The sequence below is a fragment of the Charadrius vociferus genome, unplaced genomic scaffold (genome assembly GCF_000708025.1).
Source record: "Charadrius vociferus isolate BGI_N301 unplaced genomic scaffold, ASM70802v2 scaffold161, whole genome shotgun sequence".
Taxonomy (NCBI): domain Eukaryota; kingdom Metazoa; phylum Chordata; class Aves; order Charadriiformes; family Charadriidae; genus Charadrius; species Charadrius vociferus.
Window position 1 is genome coordinate 267,936 of NW_009646928.1, and position 17,972 is coordinate 285,907.

The 17,972-nt window shown below is 39.4% G+C and overlaps 1 protein-coding gene across 1 annotated transcript in view; it reads left to right on the top strand.

Moving 5' to 3' along the window:
* The window catches only part of LOC104294937 (tetratricopeptide repeat protein 30A-like), a 72,014-nt gene that overhangs the window by 38,411 nt on the left and 15,631 nt on the right, over positions 1–17,972 (top strand). Inside the window, exons 7-10 of the mRNA XM_009894630.1 lie at positions 4,723–4,800; positions 6,177–6,240; positions 9,140–9,214; positions 11,371–11,454. Of these exons, the coding sequence (XP_009892932.1) occupies positions 4,723–4,800; positions 6,177–6,240; positions 9,140–9,214; positions 11,371–11,454 (301 nt within the window). The remainder of the gene's footprint in view (positions 1–4,722; positions 4,801–6,176; positions 6,241–9,139; positions 9,215–11,370; positions 11,455–17,972) is intronic.

Here is a 17,972-nt window from a genome sequence, read left to right on the forward strand (position 1 = left end):
AGGATATATAATATGAGAAATTAGTGTTTAGCTGTGGTTGAAGAGATTTAGTCTAATACTTAGTATATCTTAGGCTAATATAAATATCTCAAGTGTCCAAGTAAGTTTTGATTTAATGTGTAACATGTCTGTATCAACAAAACGCAAGTGAAGTCCTAGGCTTATACTTCACAGCAATCCCAGGAATCGATTACAGCTCAGTCCTGTAATTCTTCTGTCCCTTCCGTGATTATTTCTTCAGGCATATAGGAAGTCAATGACATTTCAGAATTCTTTTCCACCATTTCAGAGTGTCTAAACATGTATATTAAGAAATAATATATTTAGTTACAGACCCAGTTGCAGAGGTAATGGAAGCATACGGATTGCTGCTTTGAAGACAAACTGTCAATTTGCATCATATGAGAACAGGTCTTAAAAAGCTTAATTTGAGAGAAGTATAATAGGATATCTCTCATCCAAGTTTCTTCCTTTTCCTTGTTTGCAAATCAAATCTGTAAATAGACTGTTAAATAGTTGGTGCTATTTTATGTTTTTCAAATACCGTTAATCATTACCAAGCTCTTCCCAGTGAGAATGTGTGGGAGCATGTGTGTAGTTGGAGTTGCGGTGTCACCATCACATTGCACTTTGACATCCCCCGCTCTGGCACGTGCCTGTGGCTGACTTACAGGGAGAAGTACTGTTGGATGTGCAGTTTCAGTGTACCACCTTCCCAGTCTTGGCAATAATTCATCCTTAGGAATTTTTGTTTGTCCATTAGCATCCTATCCTGTAAAGTGCTGGGTGGCATTTAGTAATGTTTTTCTTAGGGTGGTATACCTGGATTCCACCCGTCCTTTGTGCTGATGCTTGATACCAAACCAGGTTTCCAGAAAACTTCAGGCAGTCTTTACCCTGAAATTGTTCAACTATCCGTATCAACGTTGTATCTTTAACTGTTGATTTTTAAAAATACTAACTGGGATGCTGCAATGTTTGCTTTGTCTTTTTTTCTCAGTATTAGGTTACTGTGCCAAGGGCTGTTTCTAAACAGTACTGGCAGCGGACACATTGATATTATTTTTTTCCTGCAAGTCTGTGCTCAGAGAAGTTGCATTAAGAAAGGATGTTAGTGAATAGTTCTATTGTAAATAACTTCTAAACATTAGTCCATGAAGAAATTTCTGCTTGCCGACATGAATATCCTAAGCAGGACAAATAAACCCGTTTAAGTATATGCTTTTTGAAGCTGTCTCTTAGGATCGCTTGTTATCCAGGGGGGCTGGTATGACAGGGGAATTTGCTGACAGCTTTAAATGAGATACAAGGGCCACAGGGATGTGTCAGTATGGGTTCTCCTGTCTCACCACAAATAACAAGTGCTGCAGAAATGTTTTGTGCTGTCAAGGAAAAGATGAGTGGCAGGGGCTGAGAGGGCAGCTGCTCTGGCACAGCCCCATCTGCTCCCCCTGGCCTGGATCCTGCATTCCCTGGAAGAGCCGGAGAGGGCCCACGGCAGTGCCTTGGGAAGGAACCCAGTCCAGATCCAGACACGATGGAGCTCTCTTCCCTGTCTGCCTTAGTTTGAAAAACTACACAGTCAAATTGTCTTTCTAGTTTTACTACAGAGAAATAATGTCCAAAAAGGGACATCAGCTGGACTTCAAGATTACTTTTCCTTGCTTGCATAATTGATTTTTATGTGCTGCATGAATCAGAAAACTTCTAGCATGCAGCCATTTGCTCACCCCCTGTCCCCCCACCCCCCTGGAGGGTAGGGACAAGAGGGAGAAAAACGAAAAAAAAAAACCTCATGGGTTGAGATAAACACAGTTTAATAGAACAGTAACAGAAGAGGGGAAAAAAATGGTAAAAATGTACAAAATAAAGTGATACAACACAAGTTGCTCTCACCACCCTATGATCGATTGCCCAGCTCGTCCCAAGCAGCGATTGTGGATTTCTGACCCCCGGCCAACCTCCATTTATATACTGAGCATGATGTTTATGGTATGGAATATTCCTTTGGCCAGCTTGTCCTGTCTATGCTCATGCTCAGCTTCTATGGGAAGCTGAAAAAGTCTGTGACTTAATATAAGCATTACTTAGCAACAACTAAAACAATATGTGTTATCAACATTATTCTCACACTAAATCCAAAATGCAGCAGCTACTAGGAAGAAAATTAAATATATTCCAGCTGAGACTAGGACAGGCCTATTTACTCAGAGTTCCACAAAGTTACCTTTTCCTCTTGTGTTATTTTGATTCATTAATCAGGTAGTTGTTATGCTACTTTCCTTCCAAAAGTGCCTGAAAATCACTCCCTGGAAATGTTAATGGTTTACACTACTTAAAGCCACCATATGTGAACAGATGTTTCTGCCCAAGTACCAATCTTGGTTTTTTTCAGTTTGCTGTATCTTTGACATTTTTGTAGAGAAGGAAATTCTCATATTGGTATTCTTAGAACACCTAAGCCTAATGATCGCAAAGTCTGGCTAGCAAAACAGCAACAAAACTCCAGGCAGAGCAAGGCTTTATGAGCTTCTCAAAGTACTACCTTTCTACAAACAAACAAAAAGATGCCTTTCAGTGAAAGATCAGATGGAAAATATACTTGATTCTAGTAGATAATTCTAGATAATTATCCTTGTAGATAATACAACAAGCAAAAGCATGGAACCAAAATGAAGTTTATGGAAATTCACTCAAATGAGGTCTTGAGCCACTGGGCTGTAGAGCAACTGGGTTTGCTATATATAGGAAAACAACTTTCCCTTCAGGCAAAATACAACCAGAATCAATGTTACTCAAAGACATTGCAAATCGTTATCATTCTCTTTATTTCTGAAAACCTGGCATATTTTCTTAATAATAGGAAACCTCTTCGTTTTGGATGCCATGCATAAACAACCAGTAGGAAAGTCTAAGTTGTTTCCTTATTCATGGCTGCTTTCCTCAGGTTGACTCCTCTGTGGGGTTGGACTACTACTTCTGCATCCATTTAAATGGATTTCAAAGAAAATTCTTATTGTAAAGTTCCCAGTTTAACACAAGGCCTTGAAACTCACATTTTCAGTTACTGCTTATGGATTGTCTATTCTTTAAATTTGAATGTTTGAGGTTTCTGGGATGTAATGTTCCTGAGCTTTCAGCTTTAAACATTCTTGCCTATTTTTTGTCCAGTAGCATATAAATTGCCCAGAATATCCAGTACTTCAAAATGAAATCATTACCCAAGTTGACATTGTTAGACTGGCCACTGAAATACAGGATGCAAAATTCTACTGCTCACTGTCTTAATAGAGTATGTAGTTGTTGATGATCTGCTCAGGAGTAGACTGGTTTAAGGTTTATGTGCCAACTAGTCTTGGCCACTAAAATTTTAATCATTGCAATATTTATTTCCACTGGGGCCATGATACTATGACTTTGTGTGAGAGAACTGAATTTTGTTTTCTGCATGTGTGGCTTTGCATTGTCCTCGCAAATTTTGTAACATGGAACTCTTTTATATCTTATTTTGCAAAACATAAGGGATTAGATATCGTCACATAGTCCTTATCATGTAGCTCCCTGTTCTAGTGGCTGTCATGAAATCCATTATAGAAAGACCCTGTAGTAGGAGTGACTGGTCATATAATGCATGCCAGGGACCAGAATAATGCAACGTGCCTTATGTAAAATTCTGTCCATTGATCAAGGTCAATGTTTCTGGAAGTGTGCATCTCCTCGTGTGTAAAACCTACACTGGCTGCCATCAGACTGTGCTTTTAATAATTGCCGTTCAAAATTTCAGTCTAGCTGAAGTAAACGTGGAAAATAAAAGACTTTGCAAACTCTCTCCTGTTGGGGAATCTAGCTACATTTCCACTTGACAAAGAGATAGCACAGTCTCCTGTAAGTTGGGGCACTGGACTGTCACTCAGAACATAGGTATTTGTTTTCTACCTTTGATGCTAATACGTTGTGTCACTCTGGGCAAGTTGCTCCATATTTTTGTACCTCAACTTCTGCTATATCTGGGACAGGATCTGTTTTGTATTGTAGTCACACTGTGTGCAATAAGAGCCACTTGGATTTGCAGTGCTATAAAAAATTACAGACTGTAATGAGTCAGAATGTTGGAACTTAAAGGCACCAAACAAGCATTAGCATGTTTTGACTTATGTTTTGTCTATCTTTGAGGACATAGGCAAGATATTCCAGAAGACAAAGATGGGACCAAGCAGGGAGACTGAGTTTCTAGTCAGTAAGAACTACTAACTGGAGACATCTGCAGCTCCTGTATCTCTGTTCTGTGTGCTGGAAATAACAGGAATTGCATGTCTCTGAAAAACCCTTCAGGATGCAGAAGTAAAAAACATTTTGCAAGGACAAGTAAAGAGAAGAGTATATATATTTCAGGAGTGTTCCTATTGTCTGTCTGTCTATTGCTGTAGTTGAACATTTCATGCTTCCATGGAAGACTGAACATTTTGGTACCATTTATTTCCTTATCTGCAGAGACCATAAATATAATATTGCTTTTACTAGGCAACTCTGACATTGATAACAGACATTTATAGAACGTGTTCAGAAATTAGTATGTTTCGCTTAAATGGACTGTCAGTGTAATGACTTTAACAATAATACATGAGGTGCAATGATTTCATATCATCCAGAGAACTGTGTTTCTACTGCAGTGCTGCCCTGTAAGTGTCTTGTTTCCATCTCTGATATTCTGTTTTGTTTCAGGAGAAGGACCGAGTTTTTTGATCTTGTCAGTAAAGGTGGTTATGATTGGAATATAAAAAACCACCGAGAAATATTTCGGTGAGCCCTACTATTTCATGCTTTCTGGTTATTTCAAAGTGTAGCTATATGTGTTTCATATATCATGGAGCGAAGACTTAAGGTAACATGAGAAAGTAGCTTGTTTTAAAAATATGATCCATGATATGAAATATATGGTATGATTTCTAAACACTACAAAACAGCAGGGATGTAATCAGTGTGACCTCACCTTCTCTATTCCTATTTCTGCCTTCACACTCTGTCATGTTTTCTTCCCTTCCTCCCAGCATCACCAGTTACCACTCAGCCTTTTCGGCTCTTTCTCCTGAAAGCATCAGTATTCTGTCTGAGGACACAAAGATCTTTCTTGTCTGTTTCCCCATTCCCTCCTCCTCTCAGCTGTTTTTTTTCACTGGCCATGCTTCCCTCTGCTCTTCTAGTCTGTACCTGGGCATTTGCAGATACACGGTGCTCTTCCAGTACTCAAGAATGAGCTGAGCATGAATCCTATTGAAAACCTCAGACATTGTGGGTGGTTTGAGTACACCACGCTTCTGAGACAATAAAATGTATGCATTTGCACATGCATGCCTGATTATGTCTCGTTTTATCTGAAATTTCATTAAAATTCTGTTTCCTTTTGGTCTGTTCACCAAAATATTGGCCATTTTCTATTTTCCATATCATTTCACCCATTCCTAATTTTAGATTCAGGCAATATATTTGATGCTTCATTTTCAGTGCCCTTGTTCTTCATTTAAACTTTCTTAGACTTTTATCTGCATCATGTACTGTACATAAACGCTTTCTACAGCTGAATGGTTTCTTTCTCCTAATGCATATAAAACATGGTTGTAGCTAGGTATTAAACTACAGCGGAACAGTATCGCTCATAGTAAATCTTAAATTTTTATTGTGGATAAGCAGTAGAAACTGCTTAAACAGTGTCTGGGATGCCTCCTGTGATTATAGGTTCTCTTGCTACAGCAGTCACTTACAAATAGGCATATAAATTAATCCAGTTTGCAGGTGTTATTATGTAATAATACCCTTACTTATATCATGTGAAGCACATGCTTTCTGGTACATTATAGGTATTAATGTAAGTAGTGTTAGAAGTATTGTGAAATTAGCAGTTGCTCCCTTGCAATACCATTTCTTTTCTAGTGTGAAATGCACAAGACCAAAATTCATCGTCTGATGACCTACAACACATTAGGCTTCCTAGGCACAATTGTGATGTAAAAGCCATGCTGATGGCTGAGATTTCGAACATGTCATTCTTTTCTGGAGGAAAAGAAGGTGCCAGGGCTGACATTTTACATATGTATTATTTATTTATGCATCCAGCGCAGAGTTGTTTAGAACGCCAACAAAGGTTGATTCAGCTTGTATTGTTCATTTCTGTTTTTCAGATCAATGCTAATGACAGCCTGTGACCTTGGAGCTGTGACCAAACCGTGGGAGATTTCAAGACAGGCAAGTCATGATTAATAGCAGGGCTAGGAGGAGGCGGGACTGGCGGGACAATATTCCCAGGGCCCTGGCTTACAAGGGACCAAAACTGGAATCAATTTACAGCGGTATTAATGCTATAAAAAAAATAGCAGGGGGTTTCTGCGAGAAATGCTTTATTGCATAATCTTTCCATGTACGCATGCTGGTGAGTAGCATGTAGGTACCTAAAGAGATCTGGCTTTACAACTTCTCCTCTTATTAACCTTTTAAATCCTTATAAAAAAAATGGATGGATCAATTAAAAAAGTGTTAGCCATGTATAGCTGCACTTACTTGTTTTGTCCCAGTTTCCTTGGCAGTGGCGGAATCTTCCTTAAATAAAAAAAACCACCCCGCAACAGATGATCTGCAGACTTTGATTAACATAAAGTCTTCAGTATATAAGATAAATGTGTTTATTTTCTCAACACTGATGGAAAAAACTGCAAGTATAGTATAGAACCTTTTTTAGCATCCTGTACTTAGAAACAAACAAAAAATCAGGCTTCTGCTGTTGAGTAGGCTCTTTAGCAACATACATAAAACTTGAGTCTAGTATTGTCAAACAATTACAATGTGAGAAAGCAACCTGTCCCATAAGTCTTGTCCTTTACCACGTGATTTCCCCTCTTCTAGGTGTCTTGCCTTACTCAGCATCCATCCTTTATATTTCTGGTATCTGTGCAGCTAAGTGTGGCTAAGAAGCAGGAGGGAGTTTGATTGGCTTAACTGCAAAGTGGTAGTTAAAAAGATGGGGTGAAAAAGAGAAGCTGGACCAGAGAATTAGTGAGACAGGAGGTGGCAGATATCTTGGAGAAGGACAAGGAAGTAATGGAAGCTGAAAAGGACCTACAAGTTACATGCACGTTAACTCAGTAAAAAAGCATTTATGTGGTGAGGGCTTCAGCTCAGCTTGCAGTTTTGTCAGATGAGTCTTTTTTGCTTTTATAAGTAGGCTATGACAATAGTCTTTCTAAGGCTGTTATTCTACTTGGCCAGAATATGGTCGCCTCGCATGGAAATCACGGGAAGTTGCTGATACCCTGCAGTGGGAACATGAGTCACAAGATTTTTCAGTGCCACCTAGCCACAGCTGCAGCGTGTGCAGTCCTTCCTCATTTTTCCTCTTTAACCCAGTTAGCTTCTCCATTTTCTTTGACAGCCAAAATGTCAGGTAGGGTCTGTTTTCCATGTTGTCAATCTGTGCTATGTGCTGTGTGTTGAATTGGTGCTGAAGTCTCTGGCAAACTGGGTTTTTATCCTTATCGCTTTTGAGGTCTGTGGGTGAAAATTGCCCTGCAGTCTAGTGTACAGGTTTATTTTATATTGAAAAATCAAGTCTTGGATTGATTGAAACATTACCTGGTTGAGCAGAGAGGCTAATAAGTCCACAGAGGGAAAACAGGAAATAGTTGGACCTCAACTGTGCCGAAAGGAGGAAAAAAAAAAAAATCAACAACATTAAAAGCGAGGAAGAAAGAGATTAAAGTATATGAATCAAAGGGAATAAAGGCTACATGTAAGCAGGCGAAACTCAGGAAGAGAAGATAGACAAAAGACGAGGGAAAAGGGACACAAGGATAACAGGATCAGAATGGCAGTGAGACATAGGGGTGAGACTGTCTTGATTATTTTTATACAATACACTTGGCAAACCCTTAATTGCTGCTAAGTTGTTAAATTATTCCTCTATGTGGAGTATTGATCCAGAATTTTATTAGTGCACTGGGATTACATACATTATAAAGTTCCGAACTGTGTGATAGCCTGGCTCAAGATTTAAGAGTACTTTATAACATCAATTCACCTACTTCCAATTTATTTTGGTACTCCTTATTTCAACTGTAACAAGCTTAGGATTTGTGAGTGTTAGTTACTATGCAGTTGCTAGAGCAAGGAATTTTGAGATTTTATGAAGTGCAGGTTCTCTGCTTAGTTCGCCCTCTTGTGCCTTGGCATTATGAAATAATTTCCTAGCATGAAAACAATGAGCAGGCATGACAGGAGCTTTAGGAACTGAATGCCATCTGCAGTAGATTAGTTTCCTTTTTTTGCATCTGAAGTGTCACACGTGCCTACCTTCTCGGCCCCACACATGGAAAGAGTACAGTATATAAAGGCTACTATATCAGGATTTATCACTGTTTGACATCCTAAAATTCCTGTTGTTTCCATTACTAATTTTGTTTTCCAATCTTGTGTTCTTTTGAGAAGGACAAACCTTTTCTGTGAATAGTAGAACATCTTCATTCACAAAAGTCAGAAAGATGGATGCCAACTTCCAACCCCCCAGTTCTTGATTTTGATTCAATATGATAATCACAATCTGAGTTCATATTTAGATATTCACATCCTGTGGTGATGAGAGTCATGGGGGGGAAAAAGTAAAGTCTAATGGGGGAAAAAACCCCTTGACATTTTCACATTAAATTAAGACAACAGAGGTTATTGTTTCTTTGATAAGTGAGGTTGTTTTTATAGGGCGACATACCCAGAGAACTCTTGCACATTTTACAAAGCATTTTTACAGACATAATTGTGGATGCCAACAAGAAGCTATAATTTTCTATTCTGTTCTCAATACTTGAGTAAGTTGCATAAAACTGCACTGAGTGCTACCTCAACGTTGCAATGTAATCTCCCCCAGTCAATTCCCTATCAAAAAGGGAGGAGTGTGCCTATCAGTGGTTATGGCTGTTTATACCCCCTGTATGCCCAGTCCCGAAAACTATACAAACACATGCCTGGCATCAGTTATGTACGTGGGGCTATTCACTTCTTTACAATTAAGCACAGGCTGAAGTCATGATCTGAGCAAGAACTCATTAACCTAAAAATTATGTAGCAAGAACTCTAATCTTTATCATGATTTGTGTTTTAGGCAGCTGAGCTGGTAACCAGTGAGTTCTTTGAACAAGGAGACAGAGAAAGATCTGAACTCAAACTCACCCCTTCAGTAAGTTTTTATCACTTCTGAAATAGTTACTAATTTGAATAGGGTAAGAAAATATCATTGGGTTCATTCAGAAAAACTAACTGTATTTTGTATGTAAAGAAAGATCTTGGAATAAATAAAAGCTCTGTCCAATAAGGACATACGTTTAAAGACGTATATAAAATCTCTCCAGTCACTTTTGCATTAAGCCTTTTTCCCTGTTTTCTGTACCTATTCCCAAAGTTATTGCATCAGTTAATTTTCTAAGCAACAGGTATTGGTTTTAATACATAGTATTCAAATAAAAAATCACCAACTACTGATGGAAATCAAAATTGTCAGATTTACTTTATGCTGTAGCTGTCTATCTATGTTATTTGATGTATCAAATGTTGAAAAGCATTTCTATAGGTATACAACCAGATATAACACTGTGACTGGAAGAATAAATCGGTATTGAGTGGAATATAGGCAGATGGATATAAAGTGTCAAACAAGAACTAAGAAAGAGTTTCATAAAGATTTTCAGTGAACAATTTGAAGAGAAAGCCTTATCCAGGTTAAATACCTCAAAATGTTGACAAGCCATTATCTGAAGGCAACAGAAGAAGGGTAACAAAGTACTCTACAGAATTTAACTTACAGGTTTAACACACAAATATGTTTATGCTTCCAAAAATAAAAAGACCATTCACAGAATCACAGAATTTTCAGAGTTGGAAGGGACCTCTAGAGATCTAGTCTAACTCCCCTGCTAAAGCAGGATTGCCCAGAGCACATTACTCAGGACTGCATCCAGGCGGGTTTTGAAAATCTCCAGAGAAGGGGACTCCACACCCTCCCTGGGCAGCCTGTGCCACTGCTCTGCCACCCTATAACTGTAAAGAAGTTTTTCCGTGTATTTGAACGGAACTTCCTATGTTCCAACTTGTGCCCATTGCCCCTTGTCCTGTCCCTGGGAACCACTGAAAAGAGTGGGCTCAGTCCATTCCAGTGGCTCAGAATTGTTCTCGCTTCAATAATACTTGCACATGAGCCTGTGATGAAGTAATGAAGTCAATAAAGTTTAAAAGTGTGTAGTAAATAATGCTCAGATACAATAAATGGCTTTTCACTTTGTATACTGTCAGAGGTTGGGACATTAATGGATTTCTTCCCTATAGTAGTTCTGTGTGTACATAATCTCAGAAAAAATGGTACCGGTAGTCCAGTAGAAGAATAATCGGTCAGTCATGTTATTCACAATTCTGAGACCAAATCTAGGCCTGAATTACTGCAAGTACTATTCTGTATAATATGGATATAAGTGCCTTTTCTGCCTTGTTTATAAAATTTGCAAAGTGTGTTTCTCATGCTAATGAAGCATAATAGGAAGACACACATTAATGTTACTGTCTTCAAGTAGCAATGAATTCCAGTGCAAATGGCCCAGGTCAATAAAATTCAATAAATGGTGTGCATAGGCCGCTAGAAGAAGGATTAAAATCCTGTAGATGGAAAGCTGATGGACTCAAGTAATCTTAGGCAGGGTGCGGAGGAAACTCAACTCACATTCAAACTCCGCAGAGCTCAGTTTCTTCCACCTCCTTTCAGCCAATAATTGAGCCTCTTAAACATCAGCTTTGACCTCTGTAGTTTCCTCTCTGGGGAGCACATTGAGCAGTGAATTAGGCTCTTTCCAGAGGAACAAGTTGATAACTGCTCCCAAAACACATCTGTTGAGTTCCCCACCCTTTGGATTCCCAGACATGGCTGGTTCTGCAGAAAAGGGTCTGTAACTGGGAGGGAGGGAGTCTGCCCAAATCCATCACTGTTCATTTCGATGAGCTGAAAAACCCTATGTGAGAAAAGGGAAATTTCTACCCAAAGGTACCTACTTTACATTTCTACAGGAGGTTTCTTACCAGCTCAACTCCAACTGTGGAGCATTTATTTTACATCACAGAATTATAAAATTCAAATACATTCAGCCTACAAATTTCAAAACAGAATTGAAAATAAACAGTTTATTTTTCATGCCAGACAAAGCAGTAGAAAGACTGCTGCAAAGATTGATTATGGTTTACAAAGTGTTCTGGTTGTGAGAATTTGATCATAGCTCCAAAGTGCTGGATGATGTGTCTGTAAAATACTCTGTCGTAATAAAGCATGACAGTTTTGTTCCCTTCTCAATTCAGGCCATTTTTGATCGGAACAGGAAAGATGAACTACCCAGGTTGCAGCTCGAGTGGATTGATAGCATCTGCATGCCATTGTATGAGGTAATTTTTACTTACTGCTCCTGTAGATTCCAGAGAAGATTGTTCTTGCCTCTCTAGGGGAAAAAGAGTTAGCTTACAGTGCAGCCTTGAAGGCTACTTGAACTCTTATCTGTCTTTGATTTTACCAAAAGTCTGAATTATATGCAGAAATGATCAGATTCCCCGAAGGTGGTAATATCTGTAAACATAATTCCTCTTTAAGTTGCAAAAGCTGATAGGGCAACTCTTAATTTTATTATGTTTGAGACAAACTGATTCTCATCATGGCAAGGTGTGGAGTGCTCTGCAGAGAGGTGCCAGAGACCCGGCCTCGTTAGGTGCTACTGTCAAAACCTGTCCGAGTATATGCGACCCAAAGGGAAGCTCAAGGCTGAGCCTTTGCATTCCCTTCTGGCTCATTTCCAAACTGTTAAGGTGCACTCTAGGCCAAGCTTTTAAGGTCAGCGACAAATGATTTGTGGTTTAACCTGTGTGCTGTTTAACTTGGAGTTTACTCTTTTAATCATGCTTCTCCACAGACTGCATGAGTGCTTGATACAAGGTGTATAAGCATTGAAATACCACTTTATTAAGTGTATAGATGACCAGAATAATGCTTCTCTCTTTTTTTTGGATCAAATCAGCTTCAGAATTTGACTTGTGTAACATAAGCTTCACCATTTTAACTTTTTCTCTATTATCTGTATAGAAAGCAGAACTACATGAGCAGGATGATAAATGGAAAATAACACTATAGAAACTTAACCATCAATAAGTGTGTCAGCCAGTCTTCCTCCTACTCACTGAAACCCCACAGAGCCTTATGCCACTAAAGATTGCCAGTTTGGCTACTGATATCTGAGGAAATGTGGGGATGTTCTCAGTAGGTGTTTTAGAGGAACTGCAACAAATTCCCCCTGTTACCACTGCACTCTAAACTACCTCATCTCCAAACAATGACTGGGTCAGTGATGATACAAAGCCGAGAGCTGGGAAGCAGGTACCAGCTCCCATGTTAACATTGAAGTGATGAACTTGTGCCTGAATTGTAGCTTCCCTACAGACAAACAAAAATGAATTGGCAGTTCCTTTTCACTTTATAGACCAGATATGTCACCAGTAGCAAATGAGGTAAGAAGGACGATGTGCTGCCTCTGCCCTCTATACCTTGTGGCATCTGAGGCTGCCACTGTGGCAATACCGAAGTGACTACTGAGCAGCAAAGGCAACTCCTGTTGTGTGACATGGACAACATGTGCCTGTGTAAAGTGAGGTGGGCTCCTGCTTTGCCAGTAGATCCAGTCCCTTTCTTAGGTCAGTCTTTATCATGATGAAATAAAATAAAGCTACAGCTTTCAAACAATTAAGGCAAAGCGAGTCCAGAAGAATATAAACCTGTTTTTAAATACCAAGATCATTTTGGACAAGGCGGGGGGGAAGCTGACCTTGGATGAAAACTTTTTTTAAAATAATGTTCCTTTCAATATAATAGCTCATATTACACTGGAATGCATATTATTCTAAAATTCGTGATTCTTAATAGCATCTGTAATCTAAAAATGTACTATAAAGCAGGAAGAGCTGATAATCAGCCCATCCTCTGCATGAGAAGACTACATCTGAGCACTAAAGCTCTGGTTAGTTAGCTCCATCTTAGCAGGAGATCTCTGGGGAATATATTCACATCTGATTTCCCTGCTTTCTGCTGTCTTTGCATCATGCTGTGCAGCTATTAGCCTGCTGCTCAACAACTTTAAAAAGAGACACCATCAAACCTGGAAGTCATTGCAGCACCAGCCTTAGGGGTAAACAGAAAACTTGATGTCATAGTATCACACTGCGGGAGATTTTCTCTTCAATATGGAGCCAAGTTTTAATTTTCATATCCAGCTTAATCAAACCTCAATACACATATCACATCAGCAGTGTATTCAGGCATTGTAAATCCTCCATTTAGGGCTGGCTGAGCACTACAACTGTGGCCAAGTCCTAGATTTCTTCTCTTTTTCTTTCCAAATACATTCTTTAAAATTCTAGCCATTGTAATATGTTGTAGGGACTGCATGTGGGGAGAGAATGGGTTACATCATTACAAATGCAACGTAAAGAGGTGGAGTGGCAGCTGACAAATTAGTAAAATCTTAGCAGTACTTACATAGCTCACTAGCATAGCACTTATAAAAACCGTATGTTTGAAATACACATTTGACACTCATTTTGATACCAAAATTACAACATTAAACCATAGAGAACAAAATCAAGGCTTTTGCGTGTAGTTTTTTCCATGACTTCTGAATCCATGTGGGCAAATCCTAGAATCGAGAGCCCTGAAGGCAGCTCTGTGGGGAATGTGTGTGTCCATACCAATGCAGTTGCTACAGTAGGACCTAATGCCTTGCCCTGTGTTACTTGACACCCACACAGTAGACATGGTCCCAGCAACCAGTGAATGCTGGCAACTCCAATTAAAGTCAGGCAGGAGATCAGCAGAGCCCCCTGAAATTTTCTTTGCTCAAAGTAGTTCCCAAGAGCAGGCTATTCTTGGCAGCTGCAGGTGTCTGAAGCATGCAATGCAGAGGAACTTCACAGCCCAAGCTTCCAGGAGTGGAACTGACAGTACTATAACAAACCATACCTTCTCCACATTCCAAGCTTAAGAGCTAGGCTACATACCAGAGTGCCCATAAGGACTATTTTATAATTAAAACAGCATATAAACTTTGCAGAGCATTTTAGAGAGATGTGGCCTTCCTAGCCTTATGTTTTTTCTCCATTCTGAAACATTCTCTGGGACGTGATCAATCATCTGGGGAGGTTTGGCTTTACCTCCTCACGCATCTGCTTTGCTCTCTGTATTTCCTTAATGTAGTTCAAGACAACCCACTTTGAGGTGCAGTTCTTCTCCCAAGTAAAGGATAACGAAGTCGCCTTTATAGGGAGATGTGTGTCACATCCCTCTGATTACCTGGCTAGAACTCTTTTCTGAGTTTGGCCCCTTTTTGTGAGAAGGTTTACAAGTGACTAACAAATCGTCAAGATATGTGCACCTTCCATTAGCCATCCTGTTTGAGTGCCCCCTGGAGTGCTCATCCTACCCAGAAGAAAGAAGGTCAAAGATACACAAAATGTGGTACATCGTAAGCTATAAAGTGGAGCTTGAAGCTGAATATAGCTACATAATGAGAGCTGGGGGTATTTAAAAAAACCTACAACACAATAAATATCAGGAATTATGTTCAGTTCAATTTCCCATATCCAAGTGTCTAAATCCAAAACTTTTTTGTGTTTGTCTGTAAGCCTGACTCTGCTCTTGGCACAAGGTAAGCCATGGTTCTGCTCCCTTGCTTTCTCCCATATCTGCTGCTCAATGTGGGAATTGGGCCACCTCCAATTTCAAAATACCTTAGTAATCAAATCTGTTTCCTTCACACTGTGGATCAAAGGTTTGTGAAGATAAAAGCCTCCCAATTCTTTGTTCATTGCTTTTTATTACACATGGGACATTATAATTTTATTGAATTTACTTTTTTGTTACTGTAGTGATCACTGATCAGAGTATTTTTATGTGACAGTGGAGTTTTTGCCTTGAGTAGCAGAACAGCCATCCATTTACTCTGAAGCTCTGATTTTAGAGGCTTTAGTTACGCTTTCCTGCATCACATTTGCTCCTCATTCAAAAATGCCAGCAAGAAAAGTGTTCGTCAGTAGAGATGAGAAACAAGTTTATTGGAACAATAATTTATAAGGAAAAAATGCATTTTTGGAACTGTAGAGCATTTCAAATCTACTAATGTAGCTTCAGTATGAAGTAATCATCCCCCTTTTTTTGTTAGAATATTCTGTAAAGGGGAAGCACGTGTAACTAAAGCAGAAAATCTAAGACATCACACTGGAAATAAAGCACTATGGCTACACTGACAGCTGTGTTCACACAGGGAAAGTATTCTGTACCTGTTTGGACATACATGTTCGTGTAACAGGAAACAGAATTTTGATCGTTAAGACAAATTACCTCTCTCATGCTCCAGTAAGGAGATGCTAAGAGTTTCAACACTAACAGATTTCTCTCCTTGACTCTGTTTTTTGTGTACCCAAAACAGGATCAGTCACAGATTTTTCCCAACTCAGATTAGATTTCTCTGTGGGGAGCAGACAGAGTGGGAGAGCGAAGATCTTACTCTTTTTAATCATTATTTTTCTCACAAACAACATCAAAGCTTCAGTGATACACATCAAACAAAAGATGCTAACAGAAGCCCAGCTCTGTTCACAGCATTGTTAGGCAGAGACAGTAACACTATGAATAGCAGGGCCAAAGGCCATGCACTCTGCTTCTGGGCAGATACATACATAGTCAGGTAGTCAGTGACAATGACAGCAGCTATTTAAATTTAAGGGAGATGTCTTTGTGGAAGATAAAGAAGCTCATGGCTTTTACAACTTATGCGTGCCTGAGATTGCCCTGCTCACCTCTACCTTGGTGCTCCATTGAACCGCTCCATTTTAGTGCTATTTTTAGTGCTATTCAAGATTTTCTTGGGCATTGAGAGCTTTAAATATATAATAGTATCTACAGAAGTGAATTTGCATTACTCCATCCAGGATTTTGGAGGGGAATCTGGGAAGGGTAGAAACATTTATGTTTAGCCTAGCCAGTACTTTAAATATTTTGAATGGAATGTGGAGGGACAGAGTCCTCCTTTGTCACGTTGTTTGACCATTTAGAAAGAAATCTAATCACTCTGTCTACAACTCCAAGAGCTCTGATATGCTTGTCTTCCTACAGAAGATAATGTCTGGCCTTGTAATTAGATCTGTCTCTAGAATATGATGACATAGCTGCAAAAGCGTCTATTCTGCTTGTAAGCATATATTAAATGCACAGGGTATCATAAATGCTAGGGCCTCTACAAAGCACAGAAAAAATACACAGAAGTCACCAACAGTCATGGCTACCTCTGTGCTTTAACTTCTCTGGTTCAAGAGTTGACTTTTGACATCTGGATTGGAAGTGGATATGCATGCAGTGATTTTTTTCCAAAAGTGTATACTGTAGTTACAATTATAAGGCAGGAGATTAACCTTTTAATATTCCTTTGCTGAGAAGGAGGAAAAGGTCTGCTTTAAGAATCGTGCTTACGCTGCTGTGTCCTGACGCAGCCCTTCCTCAGTTACCACTTCTATCCCTTTCCCTCATTCTTTCAATTACAATTTTGCATAAGGAAATATTGATAAGAAATTCAGGGTTTGGACCACTCCTCTAGTTCTGCTTGTCCAGAATGGACTGTATGCTTAGTCCTTACTCAGGCAAGAGACGCTGGATGCAGCCAAAACAATGACTTCTTCCTTCAGATGTTTCTGTCCTCTCTATACAGTCAGAACTGAAAAACTTTTAAAATTATTTAATGAGGAAGACTTCATTTGTATGAACATTTTGGAAATGGCTTCCTGTACCCACCATACCTGGGGCTCTTGGTACAAAAGTTAAAGCACTGCTGTTCTTTTTTAAGTTAGCCGCCCCCTAGTCAGGGGGCAGGGATAGCACTAGGTAGTGAGCTGTTCACCGCAAGCAAGATTCCCTGAAATATAGACATTCCCTGAAATATGTTCACAAGTTGTTGAGAAGTGTTTTAACAAAAATTTAAAAAAAAAAGGAGAATCAGGACTAAGCTGTTCGGAAAAAATGTGTTCACAGGAAGCAATTGGATCAGCTGTGTGACTGACTGAAATCAGCTTTTACTTTGTAGCATGTTGAGGGAAGAGGAGGATAACTATCAATAGATCCTAAAGAATACCATAAAGATGCAGACTTTTGGCAAGGCTTATTTCTGACATTTGATTTGGATGCAGAGGGTGAGAGATAATGTATCTGTGCTTCCTGGGACTGCCTGGCTGACAAGGATTAGTACGGCAGATAGGCTCAAGATGCAGTATGTGATACACCACGGACTGAGGATGCACAGACGTTGGCAGATCAAATTAGTCTCACTTTGTGTTGAAATCCAGGGGGTAATATTATCCAAGGAAGAGCAGGTGCAACATATTCTGCTGTGTTTGTAAGAAATTTGCTTCAGCAGAAACCTAATCAGGCCAAATGCCAGTGCTGGGGAGGGATGGTAGCTAAGGATTACATTAGGAATACGATTTTGTCCCAGAGAAAGGAGATTTTGGCACTGCAGAAGGATTTTTCTGTATCCTTGAAACAGGAACTCAACCAGGTTCTGCACTTTTGTTGCTTTGTTACTTTTCTACCAATGAGGAGTCTAAACGAGGCCACCTGAAATTAATTCTCTTGGAACTCTAAGAAAACTCAGATACTATGACTGTATTACAACTTCCAGTAACGGAATAAGCATCAGCAAACTGTTTTCCTTGCCTCATGCCCTTAACCTAAAAGACTCTGGGGTTTTGTGGTTTTTTTGTACTAATAGATAGAAAAGGTGAAGAAAAGCTATACAAAAAAGAAAAACGAGGAAAAGAAGAAAGAATGTTTTTATTTGCAATCCCCTTCTCAGTCAGTCACTATTTCACAGTGTGAT